The sequence below is a fragment of the Molossus molossus genome, unplaced genomic scaffold, assembly GCF_014108415.1.
Source record: "Molossus molossus isolate mMolMol1 unplaced genomic scaffold, mMolMol1.p scaffold_m16_p_1, whole genome shotgun sequence".
In the NCBI taxonomy this organism is placed as follows: Eukaryota; Metazoa; Chordata; class Mammalia; order Chiroptera; family Molossidae; genus Molossus; species Molossus molossus.
Genome location: NW_023425344.1, coordinates 233,423,487 through 233,448,011, shown reverse-complemented (window position 1 = coordinate 233,448,011; position 24,525 = coordinate 233,423,487). Strand labels below are relative to the sequence as shown.

The 24,525-nt window shown below is 39.5% G+C and overlaps 1 protein-coding gene across 3 annotated transcripts in view; it reads left to right on the top strand.

The window, feature by feature from the left end:
* The window catches only part of SEL1L (SEL1L adaptor subunit of ERAD E3 ubiquitin ligase), a 46,671-nt gene that overhangs the window by 14,542 nt on the left and 7,604 nt on the right, over positions 1-24,525 (top strand). For 2 of the 3 annotated variants that reach the window (XM_036262400.1, XM_036262392.1), the window contains exons 4-19: positions 3,525-3,692; positions 5,578-5,683; positions 6,480-6,642; positions 8,992-9,045; positions 9,138-9,197; positions 11,127-11,208; positions 11,566-11,720; positions 14,947-15,003; positions 17,453-17,521; positions 18,823-18,900; positions 20,175-20,237; positions 21,097-21,184; positions 21,472-21,620; positions 22,381-22,546; positions 23,098-23,172; positions 23,845-24,017. In XM_036262400.1, coding sequence (XP_036118293.1) covers positions 3,525-3,692; positions 5,578-5,683; positions 6,480-6,642; positions 8,992-9,045; positions 9,138-9,197; positions 11,127-11,208; positions 11,566-11,720; positions 14,947-15,003; positions 17,453-17,521; positions 18,823-18,900; positions 20,175-20,237; positions 21,097-21,184; positions 21,472-21,620; positions 22,381-22,546; positions 23,098-23,172; positions 23,845-24,017 — 1,706 coding nt within the window. Of the gene's footprint in view, positions 1-3,524; positions 3,693-5,577; positions 5,684-6,479; positions 6,643-8,991; positions 9,046-9,137; positions 9,198-11,126; positions 11,209-11,565; positions 11,721-14,946; positions 15,004-17,452; positions 17,522-18,822; positions 18,901-20,174; positions 20,238-21,096; positions 21,185-21,471; positions 21,621-22,380; positions 22,547-23,097; positions 23,173-23,844; positions 24,018-24,525 lie in introns of those variants that run through there. The other variant, XM_036262409.1, reaches the window with a different exon arrangement.

Sequence of the window (24,525 nt, the reverse complement as noted above, 5' to 3'; positions counted from 1 at the left end):
GCATCCCACAGAGAGGTGACCTCATGTGCAGAGGCCACAGTGTCTGAGTTCGGCCTACCGAGCCTTGGCCTGCTTTCAGTTCAGCACAGCTCACTCCGAGGTGGAAGCCTATCCCAGACAGGATCAGCCTGTAGCTTAGACTGAAGCCCAGGCATCTGTGAATTCAGGATTCTTAAAAAGCCAGAGGCTTTTCTACAGCAGCAGCAACGGCAAGATGCTGCAGGGTCAGAAAGTCCAAGTGGCAGCCAAGGATTTTCTCTGCCCTTTCGTTTTGACTTTGAGTCCAAATTGACCCAGTCACAGACACACATCAGTCTCTAAGGGTCAGACCTCCGCTTTCACAAGCACTCATTAGCAAGCTAAACTCTGCTGTTTAGAACTTCAGAAGGGTGTCTATCTGTGGATCATCTCTCTTTCTTAATGTCTCCCTCTTGCCAGAGGATTCAATAAGCAAAAGTCTATTATCATCCATAGTGTGGAGGAGTGGAAATTTCCCCCCTTTTCTTTTCTCCTCATTGTTCTTCTGGCTGGTCTAATAATCAAATTGATATGAGACAGATTAACAGGAGAAAATAACCAAATGTATTGCGTATGTACATACAGGGTTCCATAAGAAAGTGGGATGAATGGACAAATGGGGCAGTTGAGACATATGCCATTTTAAACTAAGGAGAAGGAGGGCTGCGACAGTGGTTTGGACTTCAAAGGGAAGTTAGGCAATTCACAGGTAGGTGGGAAGGAGCAAATGTTTGGTAATCAAATTCTTGCAGGGCCACCAAGAAACAATGGGACACAGAGGGAAGTCTAAACCTGTGCTAGGTTCCTCCCTGTCTGCCACACTCAGTTCATATTACACTAAGGCGATTTCCCTTCCTGGAGCAGGTGGGTTTTACATCTGAATTCCTTTAGGCAGGTAAGGGGTGGGATGTGGAGGGTGGGGTAAAAGGTTCCTCTTGAGTCTTTTGTTTCTTAAAAATAACCAGCTTAAAATAAGCGATATCTCAAAAAGGTATATTTTGAGGTGGGAAACTTTGCTCTTCGTCTATAGCAAAACCCATCAGTTATGTAAACTTGTTTCCAGTACTCAGACTTTAAGTTCCAGCCCGCCCACCAGTGGCAAAAAGCATGAAGTCGGGTCTCCCTGACACATTTCATTTGTGCAGCTTCCCTTGATCAGGACGATTCCTCTGGCATATGTGGAATTACAAGCAGCTAACGTTTCTGACAGCTTTCCCCATGCATTCAGACGTGATAGCCACAGAATACACAGCCACGTCATTTCCTTCTTTCCCCTCATTGCAACTTTACTTACACTCCTCGCGGTAACTTTAGCATTTGCAGTGTTAACATCAAGCTGCCCGAAGATCCAGCTGGAATGCAGGGGAGGAACGGGAGTGGGGAGCTACTGCAGCAGCAGCTAGGCTGGGAAAAAACTGCTGGAACGTGTCCTCCCTTCCTTTTTCTCTGGTTTATCAACAGTTTGGCTCCAGCCCTGGGACCCGATTTAACTCCCTTCTCACCACCACACCCTACTCCACTGGGAGGAAAGAGCAGTTCAGAGTTTTAACATTTTGGCCCATTCACCTTTAGGAATTGGGGGATCCTTTCCTCCTTCCATCGGGGGAGAGAACAAACCCAAAGGCATCATCACTGTAGCCAGCATGGCGCAAAAGCAGCGGGGGAATTCAGCAAACCCACTCTCCTGGAGCTGGATCTGTCCTCAAATCCCAACAGGGCACCAAAGATTCATTATACCTGCCCCTTGTCCTTCCTTTCCCAAAAAGTTCTTGAACCCTACTTCAGTGAGTCAGGGTCATTCTAGCGAATGCCACATATGATGCCAGCTAATGTTGGGGGTCCCCAAGACCATCTCCAGGTTCAGTGATTTGCTGGGAGGATCAGCATATAGTTGTACTCACAGCTGTGATTTATTATAGCCAAAGGATACAAAGCAAAATCAGCATGGGGCAAAGTCCAAAGGAAGCCAGGTGCAAGTCTCCAAGAGGAGCCCTACCGGATGGATGCACTGACATCCCTTAGCACATGTGACAGCACATGGAATGTTATCTTCCAGGGAAGCGCATCAGAGACCCAGTACTTGGAGTTTTCAATGGAGACTTATGTAATCACTCTCTGCCTAGCATGTACCAAAACTACAGACTCCCAGAGGAAAACACATGTTGAGCACAAATTACATTGTTTTTCCAAACAGTTTTGGTACAGTGGTGGGCACCTTCCATCTCAGGAAGGACAACCTTCTACTCACTACCGGAAGCCCAATGCCTGGGAGCTTCCTTGCCTCCTCTCTCCTCTCATCTGCATGTCTAGTCAGTCAGTAAATAGTACCATATCTACTTCCTTAACATCACTTTAGAATGTCCACTTCTTTCTTCCCATGATCTTCTCCAGGCTACCATTACCTCTTGATTAGACCACTGTCACAGCCTTTAGACAGGTCACCTTGCATCCAGCTGTGCTTCCCTCCATTCCATTGTCCACTCTCTCAATAAAATGTATAAGCATATCACTCCTACTTAAGGTTCTTTGTTCTCAGGATAAAGTCCAGAGTCTTTCGTAAGATTTGTCAGGACCTCCCTAGTCTGACTTCTTCATGCTTCTATTCAGCCTCTTCTCTCATGTACTTTGGCACTCACACTGCATGTTCCAACCTCCTGAGCTCTATTTATTTTGTCTGATGTACCATGCTTATTTTCTTAACACACCTGTTTCCTCTGTCATACTTCTCCCCACCCCGCCCTGCAGTCTTTCAACCACTCCCTGTTCCTGCACATCCATGAGATTCGATGTAAACCTCAGTTCCTGACAGGGGAGGTGTTACTTTCCAGAACATCAATCACACTTGTGTTTAATGTCTCTCTTCCTTGTTAGGCAGTGCGTTCTATAGAGTGGAACCTCTTCCACCTCATTTCCAGCACCTAGGAGATACTTAGAATGTATGGAACAAATTAGAGATACGGTCTCCACCCTTAAGCTCAAAGTCTAGTGGGAGCTAGAGTATGGTAAAGAAAGAAAACCTCAATGTGTATGATAAGTGCTCTAATAAAATGCTGTGGGATCAGAGTGCATGAATGTGATCATTTGTGATGAGGGATCCAGAGTGCCTGAGGGATCATTTTCCCTGTGTAACTATATTATTGAAGAAATTGACTGACCGCAGATTGGAAAGAGGAGCATTGTGCTGAGCAGTGGAATTGATTCAGTTGCATTTGCCTTGTTTTTTGCTCACTAGTTGGGCAGAAGTTGGACCGTAGACAGCATTCTAAGGTCATCGTATCTCAAGGCCTTCAGAAATCCTAAGCTAGACAGAGAGCTAGGCAATCAGCTAGCCATAAGTTGACTCACCTTCAAGTCATTCCTAAACAGAATTGGTGCTGGCATTTTTATGTTCCCCATTCCAAATCATGTATCTTCGTCTTTAAATTCTTGTAGTTGAAATTGACAGTGTTAAACATGAATATCACAGGTGCTGTTCATGTTTAGATTTTTTTTCCTTATCTTTCCAGCTTTGACCGCCATTGAAGGCACAGCACATGGGGAGCCCTGTCACTTCCCTTTTCTTTTCCTGGATAAGGAATATGATGAGTGTACATCAGATGGGAGGGAAGATGGCAGGCTGTGGTGTGCTACAACCTATGACTACAAGGCAGATGAAAAGTGGGGCTTCTGTGAAAGTAAGTATTGATCTGTAGGAGGCATGTCCACGTTGCTCGATGTCTCGGAAGACATCTTGAAGGCCTTTTCCTAGCCGTCTTTTTCCACCCTGGACAGACAGTTAGCATTGATAACGTGGTTATAGCCTTAAAGAGTGGAGTTTTAACATAGGAAGCATGCAGTGTACTTATTTCCAGCCTGTCATTCGGACAGCTTATCACACTGTGTCTTATTTAGAGATGGTTTTCCGTCAGTGCGCACAAGTTGTTCTGCAAACCCTTGGGCAGGCTGCTAACTTAATAAATGTAAAACATTTTTAACAGTAAAGAAAATAGCATTATGGAAAGGGAAAGAGTGGTTAGAAGAAAAATAATACCTTTAAAAAACACTTTGAGCCCTGGCCAGTGTGGCTCAGTTGGTTAGGTGCTGTTCCATGCACAGAGAGGTTGCTGGTTTGATCCCCAGTCGGGGCACATGCTTGGGTTTCGGGCTCGATCTCTGGTGGGGCCCATGTAGGAGGCAGCCAATCGGTGTTCCGTTCTCACATCAGTGTTTCTCTCTCTTCCTCTCCCCTCCTCTCTGTCAAATCAATTTTTAAAAATCTTTAAAAAACACTTTGAGGAAGATGTGCCGTGCTTAGGTAACATTTGACAAATTATGCATATTTAGCCTTCCTGCATGTTAACATCAGTGTGAAGGGGCTGACTTCTAAGAGTATTTTTTCAGGAAAAAATTTGTAACTAATAAAGAACAACAAAAAATCTTGAACATATCTCCTTTGATTCCAAAGAACACTTTTAAAATAATGGCTCTAAGAGATAATTAGATATTTCTAGAAGTTAACATCAAATATACCCCATCCTTGGATGTAGGCCAGTATGATTGGGTACTTCAGTGTAACACCATCAGATTTTTTTATATACAAGAACTCACTTCTCTTTTTAAAAATATTGGTCCTAATAAAATATTCCAATATCTTTTCATGAGTTCTAGACTTCTGGTACAATGCTAAATTATAGTAGCAAAATTAATTTTTGAGAAATCTGTAACAATTCTGTGAATTTCAGTATTGTATAAGTTCATAGGAAAAAAATAGAGAACTTGAACTTAATCAGGTCTATATTTAACAAAAGTCAGTTTTTTACAAATTTTTCATTATGTAATTAATCAGATACTCTCTCTGTACAAAGATATACTGCATTTCAGGTGAGGTTAAAATGCTCTTTAACTAAAATGGTATTTTTCTGACTTGTTTTTTTTGTTGTTGTTAATCCTCACTTGAGGATATTTTTTTGTTGATTATTAGAGTAGAAGGGAGGTAGGGAGAAAAAGAGAGAGAGAGAAAAAAAGAGAGAGAGAGAGAGAGGGAAAGAAACATCAATATGAGAGAGACACATCAATTGGTTGCCCCCCACATGAACCCACCACAGGGGCTAGGGATCAAATCTGCAACCCAGGTATGTGCCTTTGACCGGGAATCGAACCCGTGACTCTTCAGTCCTTAGGTTGGCACTCTAACCGCTGAGCCAGACTGGCTAGCGCTGACTATTGTTTTTTAATATCCTTCTGTCCTTCTGACTTTAGCTGACCTAGGCATATAATCATAAGCTACTACTGAAATTCTAGTTAAAGTCTATTAAAAGTTTTAGAATTGCTAGCAGAAGGGACCCTCCAAAAGCAGGTTTACAAATGTGATTTAAATGAGTTTTGTTTTTTTTTAAGTCTTGTCTTTTGTCAGGTAAAGGCCACACTTAAATCATATGTCTTTGGAGTCATACTTATAGAGTGAAAGATCATTAATTGTGTTTGTGTGACTACCCAAAAGGCAGAATACATGCTGAGGTTTGACAAATAATTGGTGTAGAATTAAAATTTATATAAGTGCATCTGACATTTTGTTTTCAGCTGAAGAAGAAGCTACTAAAAGACGGCAAATGCAGGAAGCAGAAATGATGTACCAGACTGGGATGAAAATCCTCCATGGAAGCAATAAGAAAAGCCAAAAAAGAGAGTAAGTAGCACTGCCAAGTCCATGACCCCCGTGAGATAGGCCATTATAGAGATAAACAGCCAAGTACTTTTTTAAAGTGTTTTGCCAAAACAGGATTTCTTAGGTTGCATTACAAGAAATTTAATACGATATATGGACATCAGTGGCATTGCTTTTATCAGATTTTAGCTTGTTGGGATAAAAAGGTTGTAAAAGCTGATTACAACAATGAACAATGAGCAAAGTGGAAATAATTAACTGAAGTAGTTTCTAAGAACCAAGGATACATATGTTATTCAGAATTTAAAATGACATAAAGCAAACAAAAGGAATTGTTGTCAGGTGTTTGGGTTTTTTGGTTTTGCTTTGTAATTTTCTTGTAGGCAAAGACTAGAATTTAGGAATTTACACTTGGAAAGAGCATAAAACAAGTGACTGTCTTCTAATATTTTATGTCCCTTTAATTTCTGCTGACTTTTGTTATAGTCTATGTAAAGATTTAAAAAGAAAATTGCAATGGTTACCATTAGATTATTTACTGGACACCATATTATTACAATTCTCTCATTGCAAATGTTGTTAATGTTTTTAATAGAAGTTTTGAGACTTACTATTAATATAATTGGACTCTTCCAACATATGAGGATGACAGAGAGAACTGGTACCTTACATAAAAACAAAGTAGCCAGAATGTTTTCTATAAACACAACTAAATGTGACTATAGAGTAAGTAAATTATGTTGCATTTCAGTAGATCTTTGCAAAATTTAAAGTTCCAAAATATGACTCATGTGTTTTTTATTGTTTACATTTAAAGAGCATATCGGTATCTTCAAAAGGCAGCGAGCATGAACCACACCAAGGCCCTGGAGAGAGTGTCATATGCTCTTTTGTTTGGTGACTACCTGACACAGAACATCCAGGCAGCTAAAGAGATGTTTGAGAAGTTGACCGAGGAAGGCTCTCCCAAGGGACAGACTGTAAGTGTACCTCCACTGGAGAATCTCTTCGCACACGGCGCTTGTTCATTTAAACAGCAGTTTACTTTTGTGCCCTGACTTATTTTGACACATAAGAATGGCAGGTAAAATATCTTTAAATATTAATTTTGTGGCAGATCATATTACCAGTCTTCTTAGACAGTATTTTTTCTTTGCCTGAGAACATTTATGGTCACTCAGGGCATTTTGCTGTTGCATCTTGCCACAATTCTGTTTGTAGTTTTCCAAATTAGAGCTGTAGAGAATAAAACGTGAAGCTAATTGGTCTTTATTTGAAATTACTCACCATTGCATTTCTCTCCAAAGTTCAGATGCTCCAACTCTTATTAATCTTTGTGTTTTTAGAAAAATATATTGGGCAATGTACATGTTCATTATAAGAAACTAGAAATACAAACTAAAAATGCTAAGAAAGTAAACATCACACACATATGTACCAACTAGACACGAGCATTGGTAATATGTTAGTGCACGCAAACCCTTCTAGACCTTTCTCCTTGTGTATAGATACATACAAATTCTTTATTAAAATAAGATGTCACTGTTTACCATTTCATAGCATGCTCATTTCGATAATCGGCCTTCACCTTTCCATTCCAGTAATTTTTTTACATCATATAACACCCATACTATATTCAGATAGTGTGGGAAAGAAGTTACCTTTATACCTGTTTTGTCCAAACCAGTATTTAGTGCAGGACTATGCCTTTATTTGGTTGTTATTTCTAGCATAACCACCCCCTTTCTTTTTTTTCCATTAGAGAGGGCCAGTTTTTCTGAAAAATGTCCTACCTCAATTTATCTATTTACTTCTTCAAGGTGTCCACTAGTTTGTTTTTCATCATCTTTATTTTCCATAAACTGGATAGCACAGCTAAAAGTTCATGAACTCAAGTAAAACATTTTTGGCTAGAGTGCATTATAGGGATGTTCAGTATTCCATATCACGTCACACCATTTGATAAATGATGTCTGATTCCCTATTAGTAATGGTAAGGGATTTAGGAGGCCATCACATTTATTTAAAATACCTTCAACAATTCAGGTTTATTGAAGGTCTTTGATTTGCTTAAAGATAAATTTCTAGTTACAGTTAGAAAAAGTCTGTTTTCAGATGATTTCAACATTAACAGGAATTGTGACCATTGTTTTCTATAGGACTGAACACCTAACCAGACCACAACTCTTATGTAGTCTTGGTTTTATTTTATAAACTTATTATATCTTAATTGCTCTTTTTGTTTTCAAAGCACTTTTCTTTGTATAAATCAGTTTATATAGTATTCACATATATATTCTTTATCTTCAGATACATTCTGTTCTGAAGAATAATTTAATACTTTTAAGGCATCTTTTCCCTCTAATAATGGAACCTTACAATGCCACAGTGCTTTATACATGGTATTTAATTCTAGCTGATGAAACAAAGCACCCAAATCTCTACAAGTTATTTCTTCTTATACCAGGCTCCATGCAGCTCTCCTGCCCACATCTCTCTCTTCCAAATGGTGACCCAGGGTCAGAGACTGCGTCCTTCACGTCATTACGCCATCTGGAACGTAGGGCTTCTAACCCATGAAGTAGAGAGGGCTGCAGGTTTTTCTGCATGTTCTTGAAAGCCAGGTCTAAAAATGGCTTACATCCCTTTCTGCCACATCCCAGGCACATGACCCTACCTGACTATAACAGAGGCTGGGAAATGCAGGAGAGCTCATGGATTTTGATGAGAGAATAGTACCTGCCTTTATAACTTTGACGTATACTTTAATGTTGTCAAGGAAGAAGCTCAGAAGACAAAGGGTAGGACTTGACCAGTGCATTATTTGATTGGTTGAATTTTTTTAGAAAATTGTGTGCTCTAGTGTTATAAAGTGACCTTTCTTTCTTGACCACTTCAATTTGACCTCTTGCTGCCCCTTTGTGTTCCTGGGATGGTGCATCTTGGCAGTGTTTTACCCATTTTTGTTGTGTATGCCCCTTTGCATTGATGTAATGATATAGGAGTTGTTCTGTTCTCGTAATAACTTTCATCAAAATCAAATAAAGCCATGTTTGTACTTAGCCTTGTTTTCTAGTTAGTAATTTATTAAATTATCTTTAATCTTCAAGCTAAACATTTTGACTTGTGTAAAGTTATATTTCATTGTATAATTTATAAAACTTTGAATGCATTTCTGAGGTTCTTTAATTCCAAGTTGTACAAATTTGCAACATCAAATTATTTAGCATTTAAAGATTCTTTCCTCTTTTCATAGTTCATCGCACTGTGCCTGTCTTGGATAAACTTCCGTCAAAGGAAGAATTCTTACTTTTATCGTTTTATTTCAGGCTCTTGGCTTTCTCTATGCCTCTGGACTTGGTGTTAACTCAAGTCAAGCAAAGGTAATGTTATTAAAATTGTATTATATATGACATTTTGAATTGAGTAAATACATGTGTCTGTATTCAGTTAAGCATTTTTTGTTCATTCACAGGCCCTTGTATATTATACTTTTGGATCGCTTGGGGGCAACCTAATAGCCCACATGATTTTGGTAAGTAGACTTCAGTAGAAGGATCGTAACATTGAGTAACAGAAGAACTTTTGGTAAACAGATGGCCACGACTTTTCTGACTTTCATGATTTGGTTTGCTTATATTCACTAAGACCAAATACTCAATTGAACATTCTTCTTATTAATGAATACAATAATTGAATCTACATGGGGATGAAAATTGTTAGGGTTCACAATTTTTCATGCAAATGACTAGTTTGGTTGATTGCCCTTAAAGTATCTGATAAATGGCTCTTTTTAAATTTTTTTTGTACCTTTGAATTGTTTTTCAGAGTCATTTTTTAGATGAGTTGTCATAGTTCTTACATTAAAATTGATGAAGGACTTACTGTAGGAAGAACCGGTGGTCCTATCAAATTCATTAAAAAGTATTTTTTATGTGTCATCTAATAACATTGATCATTTAAATGGTTTAGTGGTAAAATAAAGAATCTTTCCACTAAATTCTTTACTGCTGGGGTGTTGAATCTGCCTTGTACTTCATAAACTGACTCTGGCTAATTCACATGACCTCTGACCCACGTTACTGTGTTTCAGATGAATTTGTAAATTCATTCTTATAGGAATATAAAGGATAGATTGAGCAGCAAAGAGACTGAAAGGAGAAAAACCAGTCCAAATCTGGAAAAGGGCCTACAGATTTGGTCATTGATGAAATATGACACTTAAAAAACGAAGGAAAATCTACTTCTCTGGCCAGCTGGGTGGATCCTAACTAATTTTACCTACATATTCCAAAAATAATTATTGAGTACATGTTGTTGAGATTCCCAAGATGAATAAGATACAGCCCTGGCTCGCAACGAGCTTTTAATCAAGAAAGGGAGGCATAAGTAAGGAGACCATTATAGTACAGCATGGGAATGTCCAGGAGTCACCTAGAAAGTCATCTAACCCACACTGGCTCTGGAAAGGGGGATTGGAGGAGGTACTGTTGAGGAAGAAGCAGTTAAGCTGGTTCTTGGGGGATAGATTGTGGTGGGTGAGTATGAGAAGCAGAGGGTGTCCAGGCAGCGGGAGCAACAGAGTATGCAAAGGACAGCAAGGAGAGGGGATGCGGTGTTTGCCGGAAAATACAAGCACTTGGGTGACTGGAGAGCAGAATACCGGGTAGTTCGTGAGCAGGGCAGGTGGACAGGCATCACATAAGCAGCTGTGTCATGCCAAGGAGCAAGGACTTTGCCCTGTTTATGTGGACTTTGTCCCAGTTACAAGGGTAGACTGCTGAGGGAGTTTAAGTAAGTGAAAAATAAGGGTTTGTTTCTAATTTTTGCTCTAATTACTTGCCAGTCTTCTTCAATAGTGGCTACAAAATAAGAACATTAAATATTGTACATGCTATTATATAGTCATGCCCTGAGGATTGTTAAAGTGTGTAAAGTTATTTTGAGTCTGTGTTAAATGACTTCAGAGAACTCTGCTTTCTGTTCCCTGCTCTTTATAATTAGCTCTCCCCCTTATCCTGAAGTCACTTATTGCTGGTCTGCTTCTAGTAGTCTCTTGACTTCCCTATTTTGCTCATCTGTTGCTTCTTTGCTAGTTTGCAGTTAACCCTTTTTTGTTAAAATGTGGCAGAAATAAGAATAAAATCTGTTCTGAGCAAGAGCTTAAGTAATTTTCAACTATAGGTAAAATGTGCACACTGCTTGCTCACATAAAGTTCAATGCATCTACTTGGATTGCTCTGGGAAATTGATTTTTTATTTCTTAGTTCTTAGCTATAGTGTGATTGTAGAAGTGGCTAAATAAATTACTTCATGACCTGAAACTCAGGACAAATGAGCTGATAGTGTCCTTGGATCTGAAGACAGCAGAGTTACATTCTGAGTGTGGTTAGCTGTATGTGTTCCAACAAGATGCCTTGAAGCACAGGAAACTGCTGTCTTCTCACGTGAGGCTGTGTTACAGGGTTACCGATACTGGGCCGGCATCGGAGTCCTCCAGAGCTGTGAATCCGCACTGACTCATTACCGTCTCGTTGCTAATCATGGTATCTCTGTTTTTACCTTTCACTTTACAAAACAAAACAAAACTAAACCAAACCAAAAAGAACAGTTAATTTTAAATACATCTATTTTTATTGTACTACTTAAAATGTCATAAATGGCTTTCCACTAGTTTATTAAGAAATACATGCCCTTCTTTAAATTTTACTGTAGGCTCCACTTCTTAAATATTTTGTGGGAAAAACTAAATTTACTTTAGATTGCTGTTTTGTACCCTATAGACTACCTCCGGTACAGTTTCCTGTAACATGGTGTCTGTCAACATTTGGCAGCTGGAATTGTCCTCTCTGTGGGACAATCCTGACTTTCATCCACATCATTGCTTTGTCTCCCTGTTTCAGTTGCTAGTGATATCTCACTGACAGGAGGCTCAGTAGTACAGAGGATACGGCTGCCGGACGAGGTGGAAAATCCAGGCATGAACAGTGGAATGCTAGAGGAAGATTTGATTCAGTATTACCAGTTCCTAGCTGAAAAGGGTGATGTACAAGCACAGGTAAGTGTTTGAACATCTTATGTACTGTCTTAATGCATTGCGTATTACAGTGTCTGGGGCAAGCACCTATATCTGTAAGTAACATTTTTATAGCTCTTAACAGTTATTAGCTACATTATTATTAGCTACACACTAGTCCCACACTCTCAAGATATTCCGTTTGGATTCCTCAGGGATGTGGACTAGGCTTCTTGGTTCCTAAAAGCTGGTAGGGTGGCTTGACTGTGCACCACAATTGAAAACCGCTGCTTGAATGGAGCAGCATTACAGTGATGAAGGTTCTTCATGGCGTCACCAAGGACAAAACTGTCACTTTCTCTAAACAAAATGTCTGTGGAACATTTGGAATTTCATATGCTCTTCAGAACTGTCCACATTTCCTTTGCTCACCTTAGTACGTAATTTTCTCAACTTGAAGAACAGAAAGTCATGTTTAATGTAAATGTATGATATACATCAAAGTATCATATATAATTTGTTGTTTCATGGGTTATTTTGATGACATTATAATATAAAAGAGAACTTCAACACTTTTTTCCTATTAAGTTTACATTTCTTTCTGACTCAGAAATGTAGAAATTAGCAATAGGTACTTTATTTTTTATTTTTACTCCTCACCCGAGGATATTTTTCTACTTATTATCAGATAGAGTGGGAGGGAGAGAGAGACAGAGAAACATCGATGTGATAGAGCCACATCGACCAGTTGCTTCCCACATGACCCCACCAGGGCCAGGGATGAACGCAACTGAGTTACGTGCCCTTGACCAGAATTGAACCTGTGACTCACTGGTCCGTGGGCCGACGCTCTAACCACTGAGCCAAACCGGCCAGGGAGCAATAGATACTTTTCAAGAACAATTCATTTTAAGACTAACAGAAGGGAGTCTTAAGTAAAAAAACAAACAAACCAAAAAAAATCTACAGTGTAGTAAAAGATCCAAATCTTAGCTCATGGAAATTTTAATAATGTTATCTTGTTCTATTAAACATCTTTCTTTTATATTAGAAACCAATTAAAATTCAAAATAATCCAAATGCCCAATAGTAGGGAATTAGCTCAAATGATACCCCAATTAATGGAATTCTATGGAGCTGTTAAAAAATGTAGAATATTATTTAATGTGAAAGCTGATTTCAATGTATTAAGTGAAAAACTCAAGTTAAAAAAAAAATCCATGTGTGATATAGTATATCATTTCTTCTTTTTTTCTTATTAAATTATGACATGAACACAGAAAAGTGCACAAATTTGAAGTGTACAACTCAGTGAATTATCTCCAAGTGAGCCTCTTGTGTGGGCATAACTAGCACCCCAGAAACCCCTCTTTGGAACTCTTCATCACTACTCCTTCCTCCTCCCCGTAGGTAACCCACTAAGCTGACTTCTAGCACCTTCAAATCTTATGTAAAAAAAAAAAACAGAAAAATAATCAGCTTCTTTTGCTCAGCATTATGTTTCTGAAATTAACCTATATTTTTCATGTATCTGTAATTCATTCATTTGCATTGCTATATGGTTTTCACTGTCTGGAAATTCCACAATTCATTTATCCATTTTATTCCTCTCAAATTTGGGCTATTGCAAGTAATGCTCTGCACATATTCTTGTATGTCTTGTGCCATTATTGCCTTAAATTTTCATAGCTTTTATAGATTTTGATATCTAGTGGAATATATTCTTCTATTGTCATATTTTTATTATATTTAGCTCTAATTTTCATTGTGATTTCATTTGACTTGTGTATTTTAGAAGTGAATTGCTTGGTTTCCATATACAAGAGGATTTTTTACTTAAATGATTTTTGTTGATTTCTAGTTGAAACATTGTGATCAGAATATGCTCTGTATGACTTGAGTTGTTTGAGACTTTTTGGGACTTGCATTATGCCCCGTCACTTGGTCAGTTTGGGCAAATACTCTGTGTGCTAAAGGAGATATGAATCTTACTCTTTGGGTGTAGTGTTCTCTGTGTGTCAACAGTTATGTTTCTTCATCCTATTGTTTGAACCCTTACTGAGCTGGCCTGCTTTTTCCGCCCAGTACTGGGACAGTATTGTTTGGATTTCCCGCTCTGAAGGAGGAGTTCTCTTTCCCTTCTCAGTTCTGTCAGTTTTGATTTATACAGTGTGGGGCAAAAGCAGGTTTACAGTTGTGAGTATGCAAAACACAGAGTTTACTTTCACGGACTACCTTTTCTACCTTTTGCTTTCAGCCTTCTAATGTTTAAGTTATGTCTTTTGTAAGCATCATGTGACTAGTTTTGTTTATTTTTTATCCATTCCGGCAGTCGTTTACTTTTGCAGGTTTCTCTGTCTCTTCTTTCTTATCTTCTTTTGTTTTGAATGTGTACATGTTTTAATTCTACATATTTTTGAACCCCACAAGGTACTATTTTATACAATGCATATAATTTAGACTTACTGACAAATTTGCCTTTCCATTGTTCTTTATCTCTTTCTACATCTTCAAGCTTCCCAGGGTAATTTTCCTTCTTCCTAATTAACATTCTTTAGTATTTCCTTTAGAGTAGATTCATTGGTGACAAATTTAGTTTTGGTTTGTCTGGAAATGCTTTTATTTCCCCTCCATTTCAGAAAAGTACCTTATATTAAAAGCAGAACAAACTTCCCTGGCTTGTTTAGCTCAGCAGTTATAGCATCAGCCCTCAGACTGAAGGGTCACGGGTTCGCGTCCCAGTCAAGGGTACGTACCTGGGTTGCAGGTTCGATCCCGGGCACCAGTCAGGATTGTGTGGAAGACAACCAGTTGATGTATCTCTCTCCCATCGTCGTTTCTTTCTCTCTCTCTCTTTCTTTCCCTCCCTTTTTTCCTTCCACTCTACCTAAAAATCAGTAGAAAAATATCCTTGGATATTTTTCAAAAGGAAAAACTGACAGACCTGAGGGAATGGGGGGTGAGGGGGCAGGAAGAGATAAACCAACGAACTTATATGCATATATGCGGGGAGTGGAGTGGGGAGGGAGATATCAATGGAGGGGAAAAGAATGACATCTGTAATACTTTCAACAATATATATTTTTTAAAAAGACATTTTTAGTTTTTAAAAAAATGTAGATTAAAGTAGCATAGTATCTTCAGGAGTTAAAACTAAATCTTTGAGTTACGAACAGAAACCTCTTTTTGACCAAGTGATTTCTTCTTCGCCTCATGTACTCGCATTGCAGACGCGGCGCTGACTTGTGCCTCACTTCTGCCGTTTCAGGTCGGTCTGGGACAGCTGCACCTGCACGGGGGGCGTGGAGTGGAGCAGAATCATCAGGTACCGCTCCTGCTCCTCGGGCTCTGCACCTCCTCTTGTGGCAGAAGTACCTCTGGAGAAGTATTTCTTGCTAATAAGTCAGTGACAGTGTCAGGCTTGCGTTAGTAAGACAGCCATCACAAGTGAACTTTCGAGATCTAACTAACCCCAGAGGAGGCAAAAGAAGAAAAATGTGATTATACCTCATAGGGGCGGAGAAAGTTTTATTAATACTAAAACCTAGTTCTCATTACATAAATAGTGTCTTTGTCTTCTACAGGTATGTGATTGAAACATGTCTTGAAACTCCTGTTAGAAAATACTTCATAGAATGGAGGAAAATTCATTGATGAGTTTATGATAAATTAGGAGTATACAACTGTAGTGGTCAGATCTATATCCGGTCATCAACTCTTGTCTGCTTTATGTCCTAAATATCACCATCTCATCCCCTTTTTTTCCATCGGTACACCTGTCACTTTAGTGAATTCTCTACTGTGTGAATTTCCTACACAGTAGCCTGTTTTTGTAAACCATATGTCTGATCGTGTGGTTCCCTTGCTTAAAACTCTTGAGTGGTCCACAGTTTCTAGTAGCTTAAAGACCAAAGCCTTTAAAATGACCTCCGAGGCCCTGGACCCATCTCTGTTTTCCTCACCAGCCCCTCGCTTTCTCAGTCACAGGCACACGGACCTTTCTCAGGTCTTTGAAAGTATCAAGGACCTCTCTGTCTAGGGCTTCTGGGATGCTAGCTGATCCGTCTAGAGTAAATGGCCCACCCCCTTCTTCACAAAGCTAATTCCTAGTCATCCTCCAGAACTCACCTGCAATCTCTTTTCTCCTAATTTCTCCTCTGACCCCAACACCACTCCAGGGATAGGTCATGTGCCACAGTTAGGGTTTCTAAAAATCTATATTTCTGTGGCCCTTGTCCACTATAAATTAATTAAGTTGTTTCCTCTGCTAGAACATAAGGTCCAAAAGAGCACGGGCTGTGTCTGCCTTTTTGGCCACTTTTTTTCCAGCACCTGACAGTGCCTGGCACATAGTAACGTCTCTGTGAGTGCTTGTCAGACTCATAAAACTTAGTTTTTCTCCCATGCCATTAAGTATTCTAATGAAGATTATGTCATATACCATATCCCATCAACTTTAAGAATCAGATTGTAAAAAAATACACTTATCAACAAAACTATGCCAAATATCTATGCTTGTTAAAAATTCAGACGGCATTTTGACAGCTTTTATTGTGTTTAAATCATTAAAATGTATGTCATTAGGCCAGTGAAGCATCAGATAAACTGGTTAATAATGTCAGGTGAGGGGACAGAATTCTGAATAAGTTTGCTGCATATATTTTACACAAGTTTTAAAATATTCTTGGTGATGTATGCTGCCTACCTATGAAGGAACTACACAGTGATATATTATTTCACAGGCTTCAAAGAAGAAAGAAAAGGACTTCCTAGTACATAAATATATTCAAAAAATATCCTGCTTCGTGCCATTCACTGCTAAGCAGTCCAGATACAGTGCTGGACAGAACAGCTTTGCTCCTTGAGTCCTTACAGACCTTCAGGTTTAATAGGAGCATTTGATATTTTTCAAATGATCACACCAAAAAATCTGTAATAAGTTGTGATTGTTACTACAGAGAATTAAAGGAACAATGACAGATTCATGAGTGGGAGGTGACAGTTGTCTCTGGGAGGTGGCTGACATGTAAGTTGAGCCTGGAGGTAAAATTATTCCAGGCCAGAAAGAACAGTTTGTGCATAGGTCCCGAAGCAGGGAGGACACGGCTGGGGTGCCCAGAGCGCAGGGGCCGGAGGGGACAGCGCTGAGATACGCTGTCTCTGGTCGCGTCAGTCCACTCCCTGCCGCACTGCAGGGGCTGGAAGGACCCGCATGCTGAGGGTTAGGAACAGTCTCTTTGGCCCTGGCTGTTTTTGCTCAGCGGTTAGAGCATCGGCCCACGGACCAATGAGTCACGGGTTCAGTTCCAGTCAGGGCGCATACCTCAGTTGTGATTTGTCCCCGGCCCTGGTTGGGGTCGTGTGGGAGGCAGCCACTCGTGTCCCTTTCACATCGATGTTTCTCTCCCTCTCTCTCCCTCCCGCTCTATCTGAAAAAAATGTCCTCAGGTGAGGATAAAAAAAAAATAAGAACAGTCGGTTTAGAGGGCAGGGGCGTATTTTAGAAGTTCAGGTGAGAGATAATGTAGCTTAGACTAGACTGTGATGGAGGATAGGAGATGCATTCAGGATGTACTTGGTGGTAACAGGACTTAGTGATGAATTGGATATGAGAGGGAAGGGGGGTTACCTTCGAGCAACCAATAGATGTCATGTTACCATTTACTTAAACTGAGATTATGCCATATAACTGTTCCTGAAATAATTATCTTGGTTAAAAGCCAAGGGCAGATTCTATTGAAAGCTAATTATTTTATTAAATTCTTTCCTTACAGAGAGCATTTGACTACTTCAATTTAGCAGCGAATGCCGGCAATTCACATGCTATGGCCTTCTTGGGAAAGGTACTGTACATCAGTGAATGTATGATGTAATAGCAAGAGGTGTTTGCAGAGTAAGTACATATTGTGTTCAGGATCTACAGTTTTTCAAAAATAAACTGGAAATAAAATTGCCAAAGCCAGGTTATTTATCTTGTCTTAAGGCATTGTTATTCAGAGGCAGTTTCCTAGGTGACTTAAACATAACATAGCCTTTGCTCATCAGTATGTTAATTCCCCACTGAAATTAGCTACCACTATCGGAGCTCCTGCTGTTCATGTATCAAACATAATAATGAGGAATTGATGCTGTCAGGTTTTTGCTGGTCTGTCATAATTGCCTGTTAACTCCCATGCTGAATAGAGGTTAGATTCAGTTGGAATCTGTCTGCAGACCTTTTTAGTGTCTTAAATGAGATAGCCATGACCCACCTTTCAGTGCAGTCCTCTTCTCCTGAACATTTACGTCTAGAGACCTAACCAATAGATTCCATGTCATGGCACAACCGCATGACTTCCTTTTTCATTATTTTGAAAGCTATTCTAGTGTAAACAGTCAGTATTTTCATCTGTAACCAAATCCTACAGTTAGGAGGCTCAGATGGAATATATCTCAAAAGTTTTTCCAAATAGAAAAATCTAATCAGCATTCGCCACATGATCACCATTAATTGGGACCTGAGAACTTGACATTTAGACATTAGACAATAGTGGTAGTCCTTACTGTTCTTGTTAAGCATTTAAGAACTTTTCACTTGAGCTTATCAATTTTTGCTCTAATTACTAACTACCCCTGTTTCAAAAATGTTCTTTGTCATGAATGTGTATGTGGATAGAAACAGTATTAGTCATTCTGTTCTTTTTTTATCATGTTCCATACCTGACATTCTAACCATTTGGTACTTAAAGCCTTTTACAATAATCATTTAGTTGTTTCTTGCCCTTATCTTGTCCCGGGGGGAGTAGTGGTAGAGGAGGAAGGAAAACCCATTGCCGACAGCTCTCCTTTCCATGCTCAGTCACTGATTAACTGCCTGGGGTAGAGGGAGAAAGAGATTCCTCTTGGGGTTAAAGATTTCTTCTCCTGAGGTTGATCTAGAAACTGATTTTGAATATTTATGTCTACGTAATTCATAAATTTGATATGACATAGAATGTGTCGACTTTTAAGGTTGTTTTTAATTCTAAAATACCCTGTGGGGAATTTTTAATTTTGTTCAAAGATTTCATGAGATCTAACAAAAACCAGAATGAGATGAAATAGGAGAAAATTGTAATTCGAGAGACGGTTATAGCTCTTAATAAAATTGAGGTCTGTTTTCCAGATGTATTCAGAGGGAAGTGATATTGTACCTCAGAGTAATGAGACAGCCCTTCACTACTTTAAGAAAGCTGCTGACATGGTAAGAACTTGTGATTCATGCATTCAAATGTGTGCCTATTACTGTTATTCTAATAAACATGTTTATTATATTAAAGGATTAGTTATCACCAAGTCATGCCATAAATTATTGAAAACATTTATGTAAATACGATTCATGGGAATGAATTGATTAGAAAAAAATCTTCCCAATAAAAAGCAAATTTTTTTTCCCTCGCCTGAGGACATTTTTGCATTTATCTTCAGATAGAGAAGGAGAGAGAGAGGGAGGAAGAGAGAGAGAGAGAAACATCAATGTGAGAGAGACACATCGAGTGGTTGCCACCCACACAACTCCAACATGGTTCGAGGACAAACTGCAACCGAGGTTCGTGCCCTTAGCGGGAACCGAATCCGGGTCTCTCCGGTCCACGGGCCTACGCTCTAACCGCTGAGCCAAACCGGCCAGGGCAAAAGCAATTTTTTTTTTTATAGGGATCAGATTATTGTATATTAAGTCTCTCTCGAAATTTCATTGAGAGATTTCCTGAATTGAGAGTTATATAATTTATCTTATCTGTGTTGCAACTTCAGGTTTAAAGCTGACATAACTGGGTACTTTAGATAATCACTGTACATAATTTAGGCTTTCTCTGCCACAGAGCAAGTGACCTATGAATATTTAAGACCCTGTATGCCTCCATTGTGTACACTTCTCTAGTCAGCTACCTGTTACCGTAGTTCTCAGTGTCAGTTGAGTTTTCCCAAAGGACTGCTGCACCGCTTTTTTGAAGATGCCTTCTGTCCCTCGGAGTGTAGGTGAATTTTAGGTTTTTCTTTTTTAAGTCTCAAAACAATGATTCTCTTTGGTTTGTGACACCCCAGTAGTCTTGAGCATATCTTTGCCACCTGATCCCAGTATTGCTGTTATTACGTGGTTGTGAACTGTACCCCATGGCATCTCCTTGACTGGGGAGGGAGGTGACTAATAGAAAAACTACCAAAAAAAGTGACCACTCTTAGTCCTTAAAAGATGAAGTGCATATTCGTTATGTCTTATATTGGAAATTCATGGAACAGATAGTCATAAGGTAAGTCACCAAAATTTAATTCTAAATGAATTTACTATTCTTTTTTTTCCCAGCAAATTATTGAAAGCCCCCAAATATCTAAAAGTCAGTATTATGTTTAGCCTGATGGGAAGGAGAAAATTTTGTTTTGAATAGAAAATAATGCTTGTAAAGTATTTCTTTTGCAGGCATTTAGTCTTGCCTACTCTGTAGTGAATTCTTTCACTCTTTTGTCTCTGGTGTGCAGGGCAACCCAGTTGGACAGAGTGGGCTTGGAATGGCTTACCTCTACGGGAGAGGAGTTCAAGTTGTAAGTTTCCCGTCTAACACTCTGATTTTAACAAGTAGTCATCTGGTGAGGTAGGGAAGTAGTCCTTAATTAGCTTCCAGTCAGCCTAGGCAGGCCATTTCATTATAACCAAACATAAACCTTATCCCTTTGTCTAAGATCTGGTTCCCTCCCACTCCACAGCCTGTACTTGCTGTCCCAACTGCCTTGTTAGAGTGGCTGTCTCTGGGACCGTCTCCTGAAGACATAGTTTCATACCTTCCACCTATGCTCTCTACCCTGCCTACTCTTCCATCCCTCCGAGACTGACACATCTCCCTTGTACTTCTTCAGTCAAACCTGAGAAAATGCTGCGGTCTCTCCCATTTAGGAGGAGGAAGGCTTCCTGGTCTACTCTTTGCCCTTCTAGCTACCACCTCTCCTCTCTGCGGCCCTTCACTGCACAGCCAAAGTTTTCCAAAGAATGAACTATATGAGCTGCTACCATTCACTCTTTAGCTCAAAGCAGCCAGGCTTCTGCCTCATGTAACTGCTCTGTACAGATCATCAGAAACCTCCTGAGTGTCAATGTGACTGTTTCTTACATCCATCCTTGTGTTCCCCTGGTGGTGGTTATGCTTTATGGGAGCAAACATGTAGTTGTTCCTCAAAAACTCAATTTGCTTTTCTTCAAAATCTCAAATACTAATCCTCCTATGACTTCAAGTATAATATTACCTGTTATAAAAATTAGAAGGTATTTTTTTTTTAATGGCTCTTTGAGAATATGTTGTATGTTTAGTTAATTCTTTTTAATGAAAGAACCTCCTGACTTTGGAGGATGTCAGCCTTTTCAGCTTTCTTGTCATGTGATCGTGTGATGAGATGATCTTGTTTGCAGAATTATGATCTGGCACTGAAGTATTTCCAGAAAGCTGCTGAACAAGGCTGGGTGGATGGGCAACTCCAGCTTGGCTCCATGTACTATAGTAAGTAACAGTGGGATTAGTGATGAATACACCGAGACCCAAGCTACCTGTTTCCACTAGATGTCACTGGCTGATTAATGTTCTCCCAATTCAGTAATTTGTGCATCTTGCTTTTTATTGTGAATTATGTTCATGTGTATTAATGTATAGATCTGTATTAATAGGATTCACATTTTTCCTGAGTTAGAACTCTGAATTTTACTTCGTTTTACTCCTTTACTTCTCTGATGCTTCAGCTAAATCTTATTTGAGACTATTCCTGACCCTTCATGTGATTTTCCTTACAGATGGCATTGGAGTCAAGAGGGATTATAAACAGGCCTTGAAGTATTTTAACTTAGCGTCTCAGGGAGGCCACATCTTGGCCTTCTATAACCTCGCGCAGATGCACGCCAGCGGCACAGGTGTCATGCGGTCGTGCCACAATGCCGTGGAGGTAGGGCTTTCCACCAACTCCCGGACAGGAAATCAGTTTGCCTAGTAGGAAAGTCTACCACTTTAATTCTGGTTTTCTTTGTGTGGGTTCTTGTAGAGTAGAAACAGACTCAGCCTAGTAGCAGTGGTATAGTGAGGGAAGACTGAGGATCTGTGTGGGACCGTCACACTTACTTATTTCATGTGTCCCTCCCTAATAGAATCAGTGTTAATAAGGGCAGCGATTGTGCCCGCTGTCTCTCTAGCACATACGACAGTGTCTGAGACATAGGATCAAAAAGCATACGCTAGGATGCTAAAAGGGGGGCGCTACTGTCTCCTAACTGGAACTTGTCGTCCTTAGCGCGCTCATAACTGGCACTTTAGAGTGACACTGATAAATGCGTACAAAGTTTCTAAACCTCTCCCTGCTGCAGTTTCCTCGCGTGTAAAGCGGGGCTGTTGATAGGACTCCCCTTATAGGGTGCTCCCGCAGGGACTTCGTGGGAGGCTAAGGGAGCTAAAATACTGACTGTATATAGATCACTAGAACAGTGTCTGGCCAGTGTAAATGGTATATAATTGTTTGCTATTGTTTGTATAACCTATTCTAAAGACTAAGTGAAAACTTCAACTATCCATCCCAGACTTTTATATATACGTAGTAAAATTGCCAGGCTTTCTAAGAGCATGCTTAACACTCAAGTGGCCGATGTGAAAAATGATTTTCTGGCCATCTTTCTTATTCTTTCATTGATTTTTTTTCTTTGCTGTTCTCACAGTTGTTTAAGAACGTATGTGAACGGGGCCGTTGGTCCGAGAGGCTTATGACCGCCTATAACAGCTATAAAGACGGTGACTACAATGCCGCAGTGATCCAGTACCTCCTGCTGGCTGAACAAGGCTATGAAGTGGCCCAGAGCAACGCCGCCTTCATTCTCGACCAGAGTAAGGTTCACTGGCGTCCTGCCTTGGGCTCGGAGTGCAAGGGTTCACATCAGGTTACCTGTTGAAAAAGAAGAGCCACAAAGAAACTTCTTTATTGTTGTAAACAGAACTTGCCACCCATGCGTACTTTATTTTCCCTCGGATCTCTAAGCCATCCAAGTTAGAGTTACAGAGCTGTCAGTAGAAATAGATTTGACATTCACCATAAAATTGACCGCTTTCAGCAAATACATTTTCACAGAACAACAGATACAAAACATTGTTTTTCCAGCAGGATGTGGATCCCAGAAGTGGCTAAGTAGTCAGTCGCATTATTGATTCTGTGAATGACACGTTGCAAAATTCAGTGTTGTCCTAAATGCAGTGATTCCTTTGAGCTCAGTATTTTACTCTAATACCTGTGTGATTTTAATACCATATTTGTTCCATTTAATATTTGTTATATCCCACTTCTTATTTAAATCCACATAGTCACCCTAGTTTTCAAATGAAGCCTAACAGTCTGGTGCCTTTCTTTCAATGCCTGGCTTGTGTTACATCTTTCCCTGTAGGAGAAGCCACGATCGTCGGGGAGAATGAAACGTACCCCCGAGCTTTGCTGCACTGGAACAGGGCCGCCTCGCAAGGTGAACACTTGGTTCCTTTAAAGCACAGGAGTTTCACTTACTCTCCCATAAAAATTAAATCCTGTCATTCGTCACCTTAAAATTAAGCAGAGATACTATTACTTAACTTGTTTGCATCGTGATTGAAGTTTATTCTTAAAGTGGAAGTTCTAGTCCCAGGGTTTCTAAACTGAATTGCAAGGTGTTTGTACTAGACATCTATGTCATGCTATGGTTCACTGTCTGGTTTTTAGGTTGAGCCCAGTGTATTGCGTGAATGAACACTGACTAGAATGTAGAGTAGAATATGAGTCTAACACCCAATAGATTGTAACCTTCTCCACTGTTTTGAGTTTGAAAAGTTCTTTCTCACAACACTACTCTCCACATTGTGTGCCAGTCATCCCTTCTTCAAGCATAAACAGTTCCAGTCGAACTATTTTAAAATATAAATGACATCATAGAATAGAGCATGACCATTTAAAGAGTATTATTGGAAACATAGGGGGGTACCCCCCCACCTTGTTTTACCTCACCCTGACTATTACAAAGCCGAGGGTTTGTTGTAAAATTTGTGTACTACAAAATACAATTCTGTTTTATGTAAGCATGTTAACTGGAAGAGAAGAGAAATAACAGTGTGGTCTTGTTTTAAACACTTATTGGAAGTTTTGCATTTAATTTTTGTTTAAGGCTATACTGTGGCTAGAATTAAGCTTGGAGACTACCATTTCTATGGATTTGGCACTGACGTTGATTACGAGACTGCGTTTATTCATTATCGTCTAGCATCTGAGCAGCAGCATAGTGCACAAGCTATGTTCAATCTGGGATACATGCATGAGAAGGGACTGGGCATCAAGCAGGTGAGCGTGGCTGCAAAGTGAATGTTTGAATAATACAAGTGGTGGTTTGGGAGAAAGGGCTGCATTTTTATAGAAAATAGGCTTTCTTCGGAATGTGCTTAGATTTTAGATACTAAGTTATGAGACAGTTTTGTAATATTTCAAGGGACTAACCTTGCATCTCTCATCTTCCAGCACACACACATATTGATATCTGTGCTGTTATGTTTAGGATATTAAAACAGATACACGAAAATAGAAATGTAGTGCAGCCTCTATTGAAAACTCCTCGTTTGAGAAACTGTCCACCCATAATCAGACAAATTCTGTCATTTCTAAATTATTTTGAAATTAATTAAGACGATTGCTATTGACAAACTTATTTCTGATTTCTTTAAAAATTTTTTTATCAATTACAGTTTACATTTAATATTATTGCATATTAGTTTCCAGTGTACAGCATCGTGATTTCGATAATCACATACTTTACAAACTGTTGCCCTGATATTTCCAGTGCTCGCCTGGCACT